This window comes from Pteropus vampyrus, unplaced genomic scaffold, assembly GCF_000151845.1.
Source record: "Pteropus vampyrus isolate Shadow unplaced genomic scaffold, Pvam_2.0 Scaffold422, whole genome shotgun sequence".
NCBI lineage: Eukaryota > Metazoa > Chordata > Mammalia > Chiroptera > Pteropodidae > Pteropus > Pteropus vampyrus.
The window spans coordinates 139,281-159,808 of NW_011889203.1; the positions used below are offsets into that span (position 1 = coordinate 139,281).

The 20,528-nt window shown below is 34.8% G+C and overlaps 1 protein-coding gene and 1 non-coding gene across 3 annotated transcripts in view; both read right to left on the bottom strand.

Moving 5' to 3' along the window:
- Positions 1-20,528, bottom strand: part of CGAS (cyclic GMP-AMP synthase) — a 48,317-nt gene that overhangs the window by 23,613 nt on the left and 4,176 nt on the right. The window contains exons 2-5 of one of the 2 annotated variants that reach the window (XM_011381017.2): positions 15,414-15,633; positions 12,265-12,507; positions 5,648-5,750; positions 2,492-4,534 (exon numbers count right to left, since the gene is read on the bottom strand). In XM_011381017.2, the coding sequence (XP_011379319.1) occupies positions 4,189-4,534; positions 5,648-5,750; positions 12,265-12,507; positions 15,414-15,633 (912 nt within the window). In that variant the 3' untranslated portion in view covers positions 2,492-4,188. Of the gene's footprint in view, positions 1-2,491; positions 4,535-5,647; positions 5,751-12,264; positions 12,508-15,413; positions 15,634-20,528 lie in introns of those variants that run through there. The other variant, XM_023523840.1, reaches the window with a different exon arrangement.
- Positions 19,196-19,314, bottom strand: LOC111732061. Its single transcript, XR_002777410.1, has one exon. It is a non-coding gene; the product is annotated as a 5S ribosomal RNA (ribosomal RNA).

Sequence of the window (20,528 nt, forward strand, 5' to 3'; positions counted from 1 at the left end):
AGTGATATAGCAGATGAGAACAAGAACCAGATAAAACTTCTGGAAAGGAAAAAATTTACAATAAAAAATTTCAAACTCGATCACCATAGATAAAACCAGAAAAGTAGAATGATGATATTGTTGAAGCCAGGGAACAGATATGAGAATATTATATTTTCTCTGATTTTGTGAATATGTGAATATTATCATAATAAAAATATTTTTTAAGGATGAGTTAACCAGAGAATTAGAAATAATTGAACACTGAATAAGTGAACTAGAAGATAAGTCAGAATCCAGGTTGTAGTACAGTAAGGCAAAAAAGGAAAATACAAAAGGTGGTTAAGTAATAGAAAATTCACTTACGAGTTCTAACATGTATTACTAGATTCCCAGAGAAGAGAAAGATTAGGGCCAGGCCAATATTTGAAGAGAAAATGGCTGAGAATTTTCCAGAACTAATGAAAAATATCCACACAATCAAGCTCAATGAATCTCATGCAAGATAAATTTAAAAATGTAATTATATATATCATAATAAAATTATAGAACAAAAAAACAAAAATTCTAAAATCAGCCAGAGAAAAACATTAGGTTAATGCTATGTCTCGGACTACTGGAATTGTAAGCAATTTTAACTTTCTTCTTTACACTTAAATGTGAGCATCTGATTTCGTAACATTACTTTTAAATAAACACATATTAAATTATTTTCATTTTTATCAGTCATGTATGCATGTAGTATACAGAAGCCAATGGTTCTACAAAGCTTATTTTTAAAAAGTAGTCCCCAGCCCTTCTACCCTTCATTTTTCATTACTAAGATGCAACCATTCCATCTTTTAGCCATTTCTAAATAACATGTTTATATTGCATTTTCTTGGTTTTTCAAACCTGGTATTTCTGATCGATAAGCCAGTATGAGAGAGATAATTCAGGTCTTTCATACCTGTCATGGTCAGACTCTTAGGGTGGAACATCTACCTTCTGTGGTTCATATCTAGGTATAATTTTAACCCAACTCAAAGAGGGGTCTTACTTTTGCTGTTAGTTTCTGGGAAATAATCACTAAGCCCTTGGAACATGCCAGAAAGTCTACCAGTGTGATTTATGGTGGGCCTTTGGGTCATACTGCTTGGCTTTTAGAGGAGTTGGAGACTGAACTTAGACAAGTGGGCAACCAACCACTGAGCTCCAATAAAAACTCTGGATACTGAACCTTAGGTGAGCTTCCCTGATTGGCAATACTCCATGTGTATTATTATACATTGATGACAAGAGAATAACACAGCTGTGATATTCTCTTGTCATCAATGTATAATAATACATTCAGGAAAAGAACAGAAGCTTTGCATTTGGTACTCTCCTGTACTCTGCTCTATGTGTTCTCCCTTGGCTAATTGTATCCTTACCCTGTAATAAACTGTAACCGTGAGTACAAAGTTTTCAGTGAGTTCTGTCTTTCCAGTGAACTATCAAAACAGAGTGATTTGTGGCATCTCCTGAAACTGCAGTTGTCAGAAGTGAGGGTGGTTTTGTGGGGGCTGTTTTCCTCCTAATGGTATATACAGCTGGATAAACTGACACACCTTTGAGTGATTCTCCTCCCGACTAGTATGGGTAGAACCTGTGACTTGCTTTCTACCAATTAAATATAGTAAAGGCAATGGGATATACATAATTATGTTTCTGTAATTATGTCAGAAAGATTGTGGTGCCCCTCTTGCTGCTGTCTTTCCATCCCTTGCTGATTGTAAAGAGAGCTGCCATGTTGAAGGCTGCCAATGTTGGAAAATTCACATGGCAGGGAACCGAAGGCAGTTTCTAGCAGCTGAAAACAACCTCCAGCTGAAAGAAGCTGAAATCCAGTCTTAAAACTGTAAGAAACTGAATACTGCCAACAAAAGTGGACCCTTTTCCAGTCATACATCAGATGAGACTATAGCACCAACTGACACCTTGATTGTAGCCTTATGAGACCCTACATAGAGCCATGCCCAGAATCTTGAACCACTGAGACTATGACAAAATGTGTTAAGTTACTGAGTTTGTGGTAAGTTGTTATACAACAATAGGAAACATACAATCCAACCCTCTCTACCACCACTATCCCACACAAGCACTCAACCTGTTGCCCTATCCTCCCCATAAAATTAATCATGATTTTTATAAGATTAATAGTTAATGGTTATGTTACTTTAACTTCAAATATACTTACAGGTGAGCAATATTCTCAAATCGGACTATTATTACTTTTCTTTTCACATATTCATTTGTTCCTGGAATTAAAAGGAGCTTGGATTTTTTTGTTTGCCTAGTTTTCTATTTCTTTTATCATTCATTGTCCCCAAAACTCTCTTCCAAATGTCTAACTTCTCTCTTAGTATGTTCAAACAGAGTAAGTTGCTAAACAGGATACATGAAATACACAAACCATAAAAGACTGGTAAATTCAACTACATTAAAAATTTTAAAACTTGTTTACTAAAATAAAAATGGTAAAGACAATCCAGACAGTGGGAGAAGTTATTTGTTATGTAGACAACCAATAAAGCATCAAATACTGTCATGCGCCGCTTAACAGTGGGTATACATTTGGAGAAATGCGTTGTTAGGCAATTTCTTCACTGTAAGAACATCATAGAGCACAATTGTAGAAACCTAGATGAGGTAGCCTGCTATACACTTAGGCTATATAAAATATATAACCTATTAGCCCTAGGCCACAAGTCTGTACAACATATTACTGTGCTGAATACTGTAGGCAACTATACAATAGTATTTGTAAATCAAAACATAAAAAAGGTACAGTAAAAAATACAGTATGAAAGATAAAAAATGATATACTTGTATATGGCACTTACTTTGAATGGAGCTTTCAGGACTGAAAGTTGCTGTGAGTGAGACAGTGAGTAGTGATTGAATGAGAAGGCCTAGGACATTACTGTATACTACTGTAGACTTTATAAACACTGTAAACTTAGGCCATCTTAAATTCATAAAACACAAGATTAAATTAAGCACAAGAAAATGATGTAATCAAGAGACATGGTAAACATGAGATGTATGAGGCTACTGCCAGTATAACACAGCATACCGTTTTACAGTAAACTTTTTTTTTTGAGTAGAAAGAATACACTTTAAAATAATGATAAAAAGTATAGTAAATACATAAACCAGTAACAGTCATTTATTATCAAATATTATGTACTGTACATAACTGCATGTGCTATAATTTCATACAACCGGTGGCAAAGGTTTCTTTACACCAGCATCCCCACAAACACAAGAGTAATGCACTGTGCTATGACGTTACCATGGCTACAATGTCACCAGGTGATAGGAATTTTTCAGCTCCATTATAATCTTGTGGGATCACTGTCATATATGTGGTCTGTCATTATGTAGCACTTGATTGTATCTAAAATATATAAAGAACTTCTACAAAACAATGAGAAAACAATAAAATACCCAAAAAGAAAAAGTGAAATATAGGAATAGGAAAAAGTTAGCAAACAGCAGCTGCCACTAGGTTAAATGCTACCCAAGCACAGAAGAAAGTGGGTGACATTCTTATCTCATACCCATTTCTTTGAGTTTTGTACCATGTGTATGTATTGCCTTTTCAGAAATACACATAAAAGTGGAAACAATAAAAATAAATAAGAGAAAATAAGTTATAAGTTTTATATTTAGCCACAATATTAAATTACTCAATATTATCCTATAAGATTATGAATTTCCTGAGACATGTAGAGACAATGTAGAACTCTTTTCATTTCCTTCTTACCTATCTTACCACATGGTTTCCAAGTATATTTGTACATTGAACAAAGCCCACCAGATTTATGGAGGCAATAATCATTTCTAATATTGTCTCTTGCAACCTTCCACACATTTGTGCTAGGCGAGAAGTGGCAATCAATAAGTACTTGATGATTTTAATTAAGGTGATATGTATTCTCTCCTTTTCATTCCAATCTGGTAAAGTTTTTAGATTTTAAGTACTCTTTTGCTTTGTATTCCTTGACTAATCTCTTAACTAGGATAATCAACCCTTTCATACTAATTAGAGTTTAGTAAGACAAACTGAAAACTGAGTAATTATTTATATTTTTTCATTAATCATTGCTGTGACAAACTTCAAACATTTAATTATTATAAAGTCACTATAATTCTTGATTCTTTCTAAAAATGTAATTTCAAAACTCACTGAAAAAGTGGAAATCCCTTCAATCTTTGATATTCAATTTCCTTTGACAGAAATGCTTTACTCATTTTCTTAATTTGGTCTGGAGAGAATAGATTTACTCCAGGAATAAAAAAATGCTTAAGATGTTCTGTCTTGAGGTACTCAAGAAAGTATGCCACACAGTGATCAAAGCAGTGTTCCAGGTCTTTGACTTGCCACTGTCTGTCATCTGGTTGCTGGGTACATATGTGCAAGAAGGCAGTTTTCACATGGTAAGAACAGAATTCATTCAGGCACCTTTGGTTTCCAAACTTGTTTTTCAATTCTTCTAAAAGATATTTCATTAGTTTTAAACAATCTTTCCTGTTGAATTAAAAAGAAAACCATTCATTTTTACTAATTAACAACCTGCTTCATTCCACAATGAACTTTAGGCATCCTACAGGAAAAACGTATAAAGATACAATAAGCAATACAGATAGTATCATACATATAGTGATGCAGATACAGATAGTATCATACATATAGTGATAGTATCAATACATATAGTGATGCAAAAAATAAAGATATAGAGTCACTCTAAAACCTATTTTTTCAAATATATGCTTTCGGTTTCAAAAACATATTTTTTCTTCCCTCTTTCCCATTCCTAGCTTAAATATTTTATCCTATTGGAATTAATTCAACTATATGAAACTGGAAGATATTTGTATTAGTTATCCAGTTACTTATTATTTTCAAAAATTTTGTTCCAATTTTTATACAGTGATTTTGCCTTATTAGACTACAAATATTTACATTATTCATCTACTTATTTGACAAAATTTAATGTTTTTAAAATTATTTAGCCATATTACCAACAATATTTTTTTCTGAATGCTGGTTTCAAAGCCTATACATGAAACCTGAACAACAATCCTTTGGCTGCATGTTGGGTATTCTTGTTTTGACCTTTTAATTTTTGTGACCCTATACTGGACAACATTAGAAACTGAGATTAAAAAGGAATTGTTCATTCAAGTTTAGCCAGTCAGTCCCTGGCCTTCAACGCAGTCAAACCATCTCAAAGCAAGCACCAGTATCCAGTAAGAGTGATCTTTAGGCATCCTTCCATCATGTGACATTAATATTCATTACCTTGAAGCAACTGGAATACTAAGACACATACAATTGTCATGGCTAATTATGGCTAGTGTTTACACTCTCTTACTCTGTCCTACTTTATACATCCATCTGATCCAGGTTCAGGAGTATGTTTCCTGGCCTTGCCTTCTAACAACACTCTTTCTTTGGTCCCTTGGATCTGGCTTCCCTGGTTTCATGCTCGCCCTCTAGATAATATTTCAGGTCAGTCCAGCCATGTGTTTTCCTTAGGATTTAACCCAGCAATGATCATTTTTAGGTTTGAGCTACAGAGTCAACAAAAAATTAAACATTCCACAGATAATTCCCCATTTCACAAAATAAGTAAATTACCTGCAACACTTCACTCCCTCAGCTTCACAGCATGTTTTAGATTGCCCATGATTTTTCAAAATGTACTTTTCAGTATGAGAGAAAGAGAGTCTCCATGTTTCTTCTTAATTTCCAAAAGAAAAACAAAAAAGCACTTTATAAAAATGTCCATATATAAATAGCACAATATTTAAGTGATATCCTTCATTAAAATATCATTCTGAAAAATTTCTAGGGGGAAATAAACCAAAAGAAGTAAACAGATAAATAATATAATTACATACTAAATAAGTCGTTTAAAGCAAACAATGGACGAAGATAGAAAAAAATGGCAGGGAGAGGTTAGATCTTAATATACTTGGCCACGGTAAGATGTATTACCTTCTTATATTGCTAAATTCAGTTTAATAATTTGTTTCAACAATAAAATGCATAGTAGAAAACATAGGAATGAAACTCAAGGATTTTGGACTTAAAGAGGATTTTATGAATTTGACTTCAAAGGCAAGGGAAGTAAAAGCTAAAATAAATGAATGGGACTACATCAAACTAAAAAGCTTCTGCTCAGCAAAAGAAACCGTCAACAAGGCAAAGAGACAGCCATCTCGATGGGAAAATGTATTTGCAAGCTACACCTCTGATAAGGGCCTAATATCTAAAATATACGAAGAACTTATACGACTCAATAACAACAAAAAACCAAATGATCCAATCAAAAATGGGCAGAGGATCTGAACAGACACTTCTCCCCAGAGGACATACAAATGGCCAAAAAATATATGAAAAGATGCTCAACATCGCTAGCTATTAGGGAAATGCAAATCAAAACCACAATGATACCATCTCACACCTGTTAGAATAGCTATAATCAAAAGGACAAGTAATAACAAATGTTGGAGAGGATGCAGAGAAAAAAGAACCCTCATACACTGCTGGTGGAACTGCAAATTGGTACAGCCACTATGGAAAACAGTATGTAGGTTCCTCAAAACACTAAGAATTGATCTACCATATGATCCAGTAATCCCTCTACTGGGTATTGACCCCAAAGACTTGAAAACTCATACCCCTAAAGATATTTGCACACCGATGTTCATAGTAGCATTATTCACAGTGGCCAGGACATAGAAGCAACTGAAGTGTCCTACGATAGATGACTGGCTAAAGATTACTCAGCCATAAGAAGAGATGAAATACTGCCATTGTGACAATATGGATGGACCTTGAGATAATCATGCTAAGCGAAATAAGCCAGACTGAAAAAGTTGAAAATTACATGATATCACTTGTATGAAAAACATAAACCTAAAAGCAACAAAGGAACAGGACAAACAGAGACTCATGGACATGGTCTATAGACTAGTAGTTACCAGAGGGTAGGGGTTGGAGGAGGAGGGAAGAGGTAGACAGGGTAAAGGGGATCAAATATAGGGGATTAGGGGGAGGGTGAAGTGGGTAAAGGGGATCAAATATATGGTAGCTGAAGGAAACTGGACTTTGGGTGGTAAATACATAATAATCAAATTTTAATGTACATTTGAAAATTATATAATTGTATTAACCAATATTATATAATACAAATTATATAATTATATAATACAAATTATATAATTGTATTAACCAATAAACTTAATACCCCAATAAACTTAATTTAAAAAAATGTTTCAGTAATAATTTGAATCAATGGATTCAAAAATTTTTATACCATTCTTGCAAATTTTGATATTCATGTAAAATGAACTAGGAAATATTTCCTTTCTTCCTATTCTTTGAGAGATTGTGTAAGAATAGAATGATTTCCTCCCTTATCCCCAAGTTTTACCATGACTAGCTCTTTTAAACTCAGACTATCCTATTTCCCAACTGGTTTTATACCAGGAATGCACAATTGATTTATAATTTAAAAATCAATCAATATAATCTGTCACATTAACAGAATCAAGGAGAAACGTATAATCATCTCAAAAGAAACAATATGCAGCTAATAAAATTCAGCATTCATTCATCATTAAAAAAAAAACCTCTCAGTAATTTAAATCTGGATGGGAATTTGATCTGAGGAAAGACTTCTAAAACACATAATTTGATAATATAAAGTAAAAAGTTTAGTTTTTTCCTTTGAAATCAGGAAGACAGGATGTCTGCTGTCCCTATTCTATTCAACATGCACTGGCTATCCTATCAAGCACAGTAAGGGACGGTAAAACTGGATTATAGCATTGGAAAGGGAGAAACAAGGCCATCATTATTACTAGATGATACAATTTGCATAGGTAGAAAATACAAAAGAAGCTGGGTGACAGGTATGCATGAGTTCAGTATATTTTTCAGTCTACTTTTCTATTGGTTTAATATTTTTATACTAAAATGTTGCAATTGTCTATGAGTAAATCTAACAAAAGATATATAAAACTTGTAGAGAAAACTCAAACTTCACTGAGATGTATTAAGGAGATCTAAATAAAGATGTGCCCCTTGTCCATGAAGTGGAAGACTCATTATTGTAAATACATCAAGTCTCCCCACATTTATCTATAGATTCAAAGTACTCTCAATAAAAATTCTAAAAAGTATTTTTGTGGAACTTGGTAAGATGATACCATAATTTTAATGAAAATACAAAGGGACAAGAATATCAAAAACACTCTTGAAGAAGGACAAAGTGGGAGAACTTGCCCTACCAGTATCAGTGGTTGCCAGGAGTTTCGGATGGGGAGGGTTGAATAACTGAAATACAGGGGATTTTTTAGGGCAGTGAAACTATTATATAAGAATCGATACAAGATACAATGTATTTGTCAAATCCAGCAAAACTTTATAGCACAAAGAATAAACCTTAACATACACAAACTTAAAAAAAATTAGGAGGTCAAGAGATCCCAGGAAATAATGCAGGCTGTAAAAAGGGACTCTTATTACAATCTTCCTAAAAGGGATAGGGGTAAAAGGTACTGACCTAAATTACTTTGAAAATGGGATCTGTAAAACTGAAGGTAAAAGGAGTTGTACTGTAGTTGGTAACTGTTTCCCATGGGGGGAACTGAACAATTAAGTAAATGGGTGGCAGATGTGGGTGTCAGGTTTTTCACTGTTAAGAATGAGAGGTTACAGAGAGCAAGAAGAGAAAGAATGATCCATGTAGTAATGGATTATAATTAGAGATAGTATGAACTCCGGTATAACTAAATATAGATACAGGTGGTTACATATAAAAATATTCATAGATATGTGTATACACTGGGTTTAGTACACATACATATATTTCCTTATTTCTTCAGCTGAGACAGTTGATACCCTAGTAATGGAACAAATACACACAGCACCCAGATCTTGGTTTCTAGTACATTCTCCAGTAAAAGGATTCAGGACTCCTTGGAAAAATGGCTGGTTTTAGGACTGATGCAGGAAATATACAAGATGAACCTGGAGCAAATGATTTGGTGCAGAAAACAAATGATTTGGTGCAGAAAACAAAAAAACAAAGAAAAACCCCATAATTATGGGGGGTAAGTCCAAAGGACATAGGAGCCAATTGAAAGAGCTCCTAAAGGCCAAAGCTGGAATAACTGAAGCAATAAAATCAATAAAGTAGTATTGGAATATAGCCCAAGTTTAAAAAACAAATATTCATAAGTCCATATTGATGTAAATTATTAAATTAATAAATGGAGAAGAGACAAATCTCCCATGTAGAATTCCAAATAATTTGTGTAAATACTCTGCTCTTAAAGAGGTGGAGCATAACTCCCCACTCCTTAGGTGTGAGCTGAGCACAGTGACCTCCTTCCAAACAGTATAGTAGGAAAAGTGGGGGAAAGACTAACAGTGGAGAAACCTGACAACTACCTCAGCCAGGTGATCAAGGTCAGCATCAACAGTGCTAAGTCATGTTCATGGCATGTACTTTTAATATGATGTGATGAAAATGGCACTTTACCTCTTTGGTCTTCCTTGCTAAAGCCCAGAACTCCAGTCTAATCATAAGAAAGAAAAACATAAGACATATGCCATATGAGGGACATTCTAGAAAATACCTGACTAGCACTCCCCAAAACTGTCAAGGTCATCAAAAACAAATTAGTCAAGAGGAGCCTAGGTAGGCAGGATGGCTAAATGTAATGCGGTACCTGGAACAGAAAAAGAGCATTAGGAAAAAACTAAGGAAATCTGGATAAAGTAAGAACTTTAGTTATTATCTCATTGATATTGGTTCATTAATTGTGACAAATGTATTCAATTAATGTAAAATGTTAATAATGGGAAAACAGGTATAAGGTATATGGGAACTCTCTGTACCACCTTTGCAATTTTTCTGTAAATATAAAACTATTCTGAAACTAAAAGTTTATTTTTTTTAAAAAAACTACATTGAAATATCATTTCTCACTTTTTCAGATTACTGGCAAAAATTCCAAAGTTTAACGAGTTCTGTTGATAAGGCTGAGGGTAAATCAAGTACTCTCATATGTTGTTGTGGGAATGCACATTGGTGCAATTCCCTATGGAGGCAATTTTGGCATTATCTAGCAAAATTACATATAGATTTACTCCTTGACCAGCTGTAAAAATATACTGTGGAAAGGAATGGGTGCTATTTCTATACAGAGCTATGGAATGATACCACATTATCTTATTAAGTGAAAAAAGGAAAGAATACTTTTTTATCTTAAAAAAGGGGGTAGCATATATATACATACATGCAAATATATAAGTATTTACTTATTTTTTTTTTTAAATAAAAGGAAAACCAAAAACAAAAGAATTTCTGATCAGGGAAGGACTGAACACTGCAGGAAACATGAATGGAAGCTATGTTTTTCTAAGAATACCTTTTTCTGTAGCTTTGACTTTGGAAACATGTGAATGTTTTATAAACTTATGAAACAAAATTAAATCAAAATTTAAAACCAAAAATCATAATGAAACAAACTAATTTAATTATGTTGAGGTGGGTAGCTTAACCAGCTAGAGAAGTTTTCTCAACTGAGGTTAGGGTATTTTGACTGTTTTTTTACCTTTAATAAAAAAATGGCAAAGAAATCTTCAACTTGTTTTTATAAGTATACTCTTGGTAATAATAGTGGTATTATTTTGAAACAAGTAGATTTTAAAATTTTTGAAATTTTAAATTGGAAATCAAACAAATTATATTTTTAAAAATTTAACTTGTGAGACTAGGAAAATTCCTAGTAAAATGTTTAGAAAGAGGAAAGCTAAAGTAGGTGTAATAAGTGTCTCCAAACTAGTACAAGTATTTTCATTATTAATATGCCCCTCTGTTCAGTCACTCAGGTACATACACACACACATATACAGGCAAGGTTTTGCCTCAATATAGATAGTAATCTGGAATAATGGGAGATGGAGAACAGCCACGGGTAACAGAGAGCAGAGGTCAGCTGAGCATCCATCACCAGCCTCCACTTTCACCAGCCACAGGGCCAATGAAAAACTCTCATCTCTAAGCTGATTTGTCTACCAGTCTTCCCCAAGATGGTTGGTAGAGGGCTAGCAAGAGGATGGTATGGGTCCTGTGAGGGTGGTATGGGTCCTGTGAGATTTCTTTGGGGAGCCATTCTAGAAATTGTTCAGGGAGTAAAACTCCACTTGCAGAAAGCTATGTTCTTTTTAAAAAACCATGAATAATGAAATGTGTAATTCCTTCTTATGAACAACTTTTCTTGCAGAAAATGACTCCTATATATACGCAATATATAAAGTTACAATGTGCGTCCACAAAAACATAAGCCATCAAACTAAGCATGACTATTTCTAGGATTTGTTCAGTAATATTCATTTATAACTTGGTTCATTTGTTTTGTGGTCCCCTCAAATTTTACTGGAGTCCAATAGCAGTAAATACCAAAACTCATTATATAAGTTTATGAGAGAAAAAGAAAATAACCAGCTAATTTTTTCTGCCACTTGAGAAAACATCACCATTATTCAGTCTTATCTGTGAACTAACTCAGCTCAGTTTTTGGAACTTGACTGTTACTCAAGAACCCCACCTGAAAATCTGTCTTGACCCCTGAGGCTAAGGTACACAGGTGAGAAGGAAACCTGACCACCTGTGTTCGACTGCAGCTGAGGCTGCAAAGGTCTGCTAACTGCACGGGGAGCAGCGGAAGGGGAAGATGAAGAGAAAAATGTGGCTGGGGAAGAGAGTCCAGGCTCTGATGTTCATTAATAATATATAACTGCTATAAACTGAAGTAGGGATTTTGCATATACTGTCTCATTTTTATCTTCCAGAACCTTTCAAGTAGTCTTAAATTAGCATATAGATGAGCAAACAGGTTTAGAGCAGCTTGGTAACTAGCCCAAGATCACACAGGTAGTGAGAAGAAGCCTCAGGGTTCAGATCCAGAGCAGTCTGACTCCAACGCCTTCCTTATTAAAAACAAACATAAAAGATAACGTTCTTATGTAGGTTAGCAGACATCTGAAAGCTGGGTATTTGATATTACTACTACAACTATGCCCTTTTCAACTCCATCTCTCACCAAACTCCCACCTTATAGCCTATTTAGTCCGATGGCTCTTGAAATGCCAGTAGTTGATCTTTTAATGCCCTAGTATATATATAACATTAACAACTCTTTATGTCTTTAAATCAACCTTCATATTCAAGATACCTTGAAAATCATTTCCTTCCTTTGCATGCTTGGCTACCAGGTAAAACGGCTCCTGTCTTAGACTTCTCCTAACTTTTCTTCCAAGCCAGTTACTGATGGGCAAGCCTTCCTGGGTGCTAGGTGGCCAGTTGGCTTTTGCTTCCAATGCCAAGATTACATCCACAGATATTACTTTAGGTTTTGTAATACGAAGTGTAACAGCAGGGCTCCCTTTCTTCTTCCTCTCCATTTTGATATCTGTATCTGTTTAAACATATAAAAGAGAAAAAAGGGTTTGTCAATCTAATTTTCTTGAAAATACAGGAAAAATAATATAACTATAATTGGAGATCTATAAATGCTAAGGTGAAATTAGCTCTAAAGTGGAAACTGACCCCTAAGGCAAAGTGTTTTACTCATTTAATCAATATTTATTAATATCTATCATGGGGGGAGGCACTGTCAAGATTCTGTCTGGTATATATGATGAAAAGCCCCTGAAGACTTTGGGGTATGGGAGTGCTTTGATTAAATTTTCATTTAAATTGATGCAAGGGATTTTGGAGGAAAGCCTGTAGAAGAGGCCAGATGAGAGGCAGCAAGGAGAAGATGATCAAGAAGACCATAAAGGACAACACAACAGAAAAAAAAAAAAAACCCACAGCAGTAGCTCAACACAAGAGGGTCGGGGTGCTTTGAGGCAGTGACCATCAAGACACAGGGAGCAACTCATATTCATTGAAACATCATTCACAATAGCCAATACACAGAAACAACCTAGGTGTCCATTGATGGATGAATGGATAAAGAAATTGTGGTATATACAGGCATATCTCGGAGATATTGTGGTTCAGTCCCAGACCACTGCAATAAAGCAAATAGTTAAATAAAGTGTATCGCATGAATTTTTTGGATTCTCACTGCATATAAGTTATATTTGCACTATACTGTGGTCTATTAAATGTGCAATAGCATCATGTCTAATAGCATCATACCTCAACTAAAAAATACTTTATTAAAAAATGCTAACTATCATCTGAGCCTGATGGAAAAATGGCACTGACAGACTTGCTCGACGCAGGGCTGCCACAATCTTGATTTGTAAAAAATGAATTATCTGTGAAGTATAATAAAGTGAATCACAATAAAATAAGGTATGCCTGCATATACAATGGTATATTATTTAGCCTTAACAATTTTATTTAGCCTTAACAATTTTAGCCTTAACAAAGAAAGAGATCCTGCCATTTGTGACAACATGGATGAACCTGGAGGAAATAAGACAGACACAGAAAGGCAAATACCAAATAATCTCACTTACATGTGAAATCTAAAAAAGTAGAATACACAGAAGCAGAGAGTAGACTGGTGGTTACCAAGGGTGGGGAGGTGGGGAAAATGAGGAGATGCTGGTCAAAAGGAACAAAGTTGCAGTTAGGTAAGTCAAGTCTAGAGATTAATGTACAGCATGATGACTGTCATTAAAACCATTATATCGAATACTGGAAGTGTGTTAAGAGAGTAGATTTCAGGTACTCTCACCACACACACACACAAAGGTAACTATGTGAGATGTTATGTTAATTAGCTTGACTATGGAAATCACTTCACTATGTATATGGATATCAAAACATCATGCTTATATGATCATGAAGTACAGAAGAGTGAGGGTCTACATCTATTTGTTCATTAATAAATCCAAAACATCTAGAGCAGGGATCCCCAAGCCACAGGCCATGGACTGGTATCAAGCTTCAGACCGTGGACTGGTACCAGTCTGTGGCCCGTTAGGAACCTGGCTGCATAGTAAGCAGCAGGCAAGCGAGCAAAGCCTCATCTGTGTTTGCAGCCGCTCCCCAGCACTAGCAGCACTGCCTCAGCTTCACCTCTGATCAGTAGGCATTAGATTCTCACAGGAGCACTGGTCCTTGGTGCCAAAAAGGTTGGGGACCGCTGGTCTAGAACATCTGTCACTTTAGACAATCGGTGAATGTTGATTAAATTAATAAATAAATGAATCTCTACTCTCTGCCTAGATGATCTCATCCATTCCTAATGTCACTTCTGTGTTCACATGCAGTCCAAATGTATCCTCTGAACTCCAAACCTATACCCAACTACATACTTGGCACATTCACTTTAACATATCATGGGAATCTCTAATTTAACATATCCAAAGCAAACTCTTAATTCAGTCCCCAAAATGTGTTTCTCCTCTGTCCTTCCCATCTTGGAATATAGCACAATCAATCTACACAGGTGCTCAATCCAGAAATCTGGAGCCTTATTCAATTCAATCCTCTCTCTCACCCCTACACTTAATCTAAAAGTAAGCACTGCTACAGCTTGGATGTGTCAGCTTCTTTCCATCCCATCACCCCATCCCCACCTCCATCTTTCATCTGAACTATTATAATATTTTCCTTTCTAATCTCCTTATTTGCCTTCATATAATATCTTCTCCACAGAAGCCATAGTAAACTTTTAAAAAACAAGGCCAATCATTACTCCCTAATTAAAACCTGGCTTCTCAATGAACATGGAATAAAATCTTAATTCCTTTCCAGAATCTACAAGTCCTTGCAGAATTTGGTCCCTGACCACTTCTTCAACTTCATTTTATGTCACTCTTCCCCTTGTTCACATGAGCCTCTTTTTGTTCCTTGATCTTGCCAAACTTTTCTGTCTCATGGCCTTGCTCCACCACCCCACTCTCTCCCAATTGCTACCACTTCTCCCAGTTCATTCCCTTCAGAGCACTCACTGCAATTTGTGTTTACAAGCTTCAAGAGGGGATCTCCTGATTTTATTCAACCACATATGCTCAGTAGCACAGGCAGCGGTTCAGTGAACATTCAATGGAGACCAAAATAGAACCAGTCAACATTTAGGAAAAATACCAAGAAAATGTAGTAGACTAAAATCAAGGGCAAAGAGTTGTTTCTAGGAAGCAGTAGTCAGAGCTGTGCTGCGGGGTGGTCTGAAAAGATCAGGAGAGGAAGGTACACTGGCAAGAAGCAGGTAGGTATGAATAAAACTTTAAAAATCGAAAGTCAAAAATCTTATAATGTACACCTGAAAATTATATAATTGTATTAACCAGTGTTACCCCAATAACCTTAATTTAAAAAATTGTTCTTTTCAAATTAAAAAAAAGTCAAAAATCTTACCTTTAATATTTTTAATTTCTCCTTTAATGATTTCCCTAAACTTCAACAGCATTTTAGAAGCTGATAAAAATTCTCCTTCTAAAAACTGTCTTAGAGGATTTCCTTTGGGATTTCTTTTGAACTTCACAAAGTAATGAGCACCACTGTCGCCATATTCTTGAAGCTCAATTCTGGGGAGACTCAGTTTGAACATAACATCAAATTCATTAGGAGCAGAAATCTAAGAAAAAGTAAAAACGGCAGTGAAATGTTTGCTTGTGAATATTTTCCAAGCAACTTCAATTTTTTTTTTCTTGAAATTTCCACTAAAACTCTACATTGAAAAGCAAGGTTCCTAATATTTATGTCCTCTGAAAGTAGGACCAGTGGAGCTGGGAGAATATTATTGCTTTTAGTTTGTAGGCTCTATATTCATTTTTTTTTTTTTTTTACCATGAGTATGCCTTATTTTTATAATTTAAAGCAATTTTAAACATCATGTAAGCTTTTAAAATCTATATCAGTTTTACTTTGAGTTTAAAGCTTAATAAAGTTAAAAACCCTTAAGGTGCTTTTACATCACAAGATACACACTGTAGCCACCCTCCTGTCACAATGGCCTCAAAAATGTGTGTAATTACTTGAAACTAATTTAAATAAATAAATTTTTTAAAATGTGTATAGTCACTGCTGGCTAGTTGAGCAAAGGCCATCTCATTATAGCTGCTGGTCACCCAAGTGAAAGTGAGATCCAAATCATGCACTAGATTAGTGTCTTTTAACCACAGCACTTATAGGAGTTTCAAAGAATCTTTTCCATTCTCAAAATAATATTAATTAAAGCAATTATAATAAATTCTTGTTTTTGCCCCATTAAAAATGCCACAAATCTTTCATTACTTAGGAGTGTGCTACCAGTACAATTATTGGACAGCTCTGTTCAACGCAGTACCTAGAAGCCAGATGTTTTATTGACCCCATGAAATGGGGCTAATCCAAATTGAGATGTATTGTGCTGTGCTCTGAACTGTCTTCCCCAAATTCACATACTGAAGCCCTAAACCCTAATTTGACTATATGTGGAGATAGAGCTTTTAGAAGGTAAGTTAGGTTAAATGAGATCGTGATGGCGTGGTCCTAATCTGATAGGACTGGTGACCTTAAGAAGATTGCATTCTCTCTGTGCACATACACCAAGGAACGCAGTGAGGACATAAGGAGAAGGTGGCCATCTGCAAGCCAGGAAATGAGTCCTCAACAAAACCTAACCCTGCAGGCATGCTGATCATAGACTTCCAGCCTCTAGAACCGTGAGAAAATAAATTCCTGTTGTTTAAGCCACCCAGTCTATGGTATTTTATTATGGCAGCCTGAACGGATTAAGACATACTATAAAGGTGAAATAAAGTGACGTCAGTGGGAATGACTTAAGAATCTTTGAAAATCCACTCTTCCATAAAAGAAACAAAAAACATGGGCAGAAATAGTCAAATTCAACTCTTTTAGAACTCTGTAGATTAACTAAAGGCTTTCAACAATCCAAGGATTTATTCAAGAAAAATGGCTGAATCCCAGTAAGAACAGTGAGCCTCGTGTCATTCTGAATTGTCCTATTCCCATACCCAGGAACATAGAAAGTTCTCTCACCCCCACTCTCTATCAGAAATCTTCCACCAACAGTAGCCACTATTCTGACTTCTAATACCAGAGATTAGGTTTGCCTGTTTGGGAACATTGCATAAATTGAATCATAAAACATACTCTTTTATATCTGATTTCTTTCATTCAGCATTATAGTTGTGATTCATCCATATTGTTATGTGTATCTGTAGTTTGTTCTTTTTCATTCCATTTAGTATTACACTGAATTAGTAGAATATATCGGAATATATTTATTTATTCTATTGTTGGGTATTAGAGTTGGTTTCAATTTCTAGCTATTACAAATAGTTCTGAGTTTAACTATTACAAAGCTGTTCTGAGTAGTTCTACATATGCCTTTCTATTGTATATATGCCTAGGAGTGGAAATGCTGGACCACAGCGTAAGCATATCTTTTTTTTCCTATTTCTTAAGTTTTTCTGATGTCTAATATCAGTTTGCTATTATTTATACTTTTATGTGCTTTTGATCAGATACAAATTTTAGTAGGGAAATAAGCAACATTCCTAAAAATGAATTATAAAGAACTGTGTTTTAGAATACTAAAAGGATTTTACGTGCTTGCTTTGGCAGCACATGTACTAGAATACTAAAAGGATTTTAAATATTTCAATTCAGTAAAGTTAACATTTTTCCTTAATTGAAATAATGCAAAAACAAGTGTAGACACATTCATGGCTTGGGGGAAAAGTCTTCATGCCCCCAAAATCATGTTCCTTAGCAGTTACTGTTAGGATCTGCTTCCACTAGCCCTGCAGGGTAGGCACCATTTTGTCTTCTTCAGAAGGTTCATCAAGACATTGGTTACTGTTAATGTCTCAAGGTGAGTACCTCGGCATCATATTCCCATAACTGATTTTCTCTCATTCGGTGGTATTTTAACATGATAATAGGTCCATTGAGTCTGATTTCCTCCCATACCATGACAGTTGAATATGCCCACTTTTTCATTTTCCTTGCAGCCCACATTGTCTAAACATTGATTGGTTTCAACATTTCTTATCTCACCAAGCGAGTAATAACATTTTGGGATCTGAGAGTCTGGAGAGATGTTTTCAAGGTACCAAGAAAAGGGCTTACACTTCAGATTTTCTCTTAGTGTCTTTCTGACTGACACATCTCCATAATCCACTTTGACAACACTTCCTCAGCAGCAGTCCACATAAGAATTTTTCCCAACTAGCCTATCTTTTCTTAGCTTCTAGGACACTACACTCTTTTTTTTTTTTTTTCCTGTCTCAACAGTCATCCTAGATTCTCTTTGGTGCCTCTTCTTTTGCTGACCTTCTAAAATGTGCATATCTTTAACTTTAGAAAAAAACTGTTTAATTTCTAAAGAGGTAATACCAATTTATCCTCCCATCATCGATGTAAGGAAGTTTCAGTTGCTCCGCATCATCAACACTTGGGATTGTCAAGTCTTAAAATTTTAGCCATTTTAAAATTACATTTTCCTAATGATTAACAATGTTGAAAACCTTTCATGTGTTTATTGCTATTTGGATTGCATAGTAAGTGTCTGTTCAAGTCTTTTGCCCAGTTTTAAATTGGTTTGTCTCTCTTTCTTATTGATGTGTACTAGTCCTTTGTCAAATATATGTGGTGGAAAGTATTTTCTCCCAGTCTATGCCTTGCATTTTCATTCTCTCAATGGTATCTTTTGATGACGTTCTTAATTCTTATGCAGTCCAATTTATGTATCTTTTATGGTTAGCAGTCCTATTGTCCCATTTAAGAAATATTTGTACGTCTCAAAGTTATGACAATATTCTTCTGTTTTCTCCTAGAAGCTTTATTGTTTTACCTTTAGGCCTATGATATATCTTCAATTAATTTTTGTGTATGACGTATGGTAGGTGTCAAGGTCCATGTGTTTCCCTTATGAATATCCAACGGACCTAGCACCAATTGCAGAAAAGACTATCCTTTCCCTCACTGAATTATATTACTGCATATATTGCATATTGTATTGAACTGTAAATGCAGGTCTCTTTCTGAATTAACTTTCTTTCTTTCTTTTCTTTCTTTCCTTTCTTCATTCCTTCCCTTCCTTCCATTCTTTCTTTCTTTTAGGCGAGGCAACCCTTGGTTGACCTCACAGATTGCAAGGACCTTGTCAGTTTACAATCCCTTATTTTTTACACCTACAGCACTTGGTCTTCCTAGGTGGTCTCCCATCCAAGTACTAACCAGGCCCGACCCTGCTTAGCTTCCGAGATCAGATGGGATCAGGCTTGTTCAAGGTGGCATGGCCGTAGACTTTCTATTCAATTGGCCTATTTGTCTATCATTGCACCAATAACACCTCCTTAATTAAGATAGCTTTATAGTAAGTCTTGCTCTTTAGTAGGGTAAATTCTCCAACATTTTTTTCCTTTAGAACTATCTTGGCTATTCTAGGTCCTTTGCATTCTCATATACATAAACCTCATAATCAACTTTTCATTTTAAACAAACTATTGATGGTATTTTGATGGAGATTACGCCGAATCTATAGATCAGTCTGAAGAAGACTTAATATAAAAAACTATCCATTTAGTCTCTCTTCAAATTTATTCAGCAATTTTTTTGAAGTTTTGACCATCTTTAACAAGATTTATTACTAAATATTTGATGTTTTTGATGCTATTATAAACGATATTTTTAATTTCATTTTCACTTGTTTCTTTGCTAGCATATGGAAACATTATTTTTGTTTACTGACTTTATATCCAGCAATCTTGATAAATTCACTTTTTTCTAATAGTTTGTATGAAAATTTAATTGTCATATACATATAGTAACAGTTTTATTACCTCTTTTCCCATCTTATGCATTTTATTTCTTTTTCTTGTCTTGTTGCATTGACTGTATATGTTCCTTTGCCTTATCTTTTTTGTTCAACATTATGTTTGTAAGATTCATTTATGCTGCTACATGTTGCTGTAGTTTGTTCCTTTACTTTATGGTTAATGTGTCATTGGCTAAAACCACTGCAATTGGTTTCTATGTAACCTTTTCACTTGGTCTTAACTGTAGAATCAGTATATTACATTAACATCTAGGAGAAAAAAAACATTATGGACTGGCAATTCTACATAGAATTTCTATAAAAAATTTTCCAAATTTTTATCTAGAACTTGATAATATTACAATAAAATATACATATAAATGAGAAATGTCTCATTATGAGACCATGTAAATAAATTACTGAGAAGTATATTTTGTTTATCCTTTTACCAGTTGTGGGGAGTCACTTATGGACATGTGAAATCGTATAACGAGGAACAAGGATATTTGTGTACTTGGCAACAATGTAAGAAGTTGAGATTGTAAAGGCTGGGAAAAACTGGGAGGTAACTGTTCACATAGCAGTCACTGCACATTCCTTGCAACAGTTTAGCAGAGAGTTCTGAGTTGTGAGAATCTCATTGTTCTACTAGATATAGTAATCTGGCTAACCTTGGTTCTTGACTACTGTCTTTCTTATTGTAA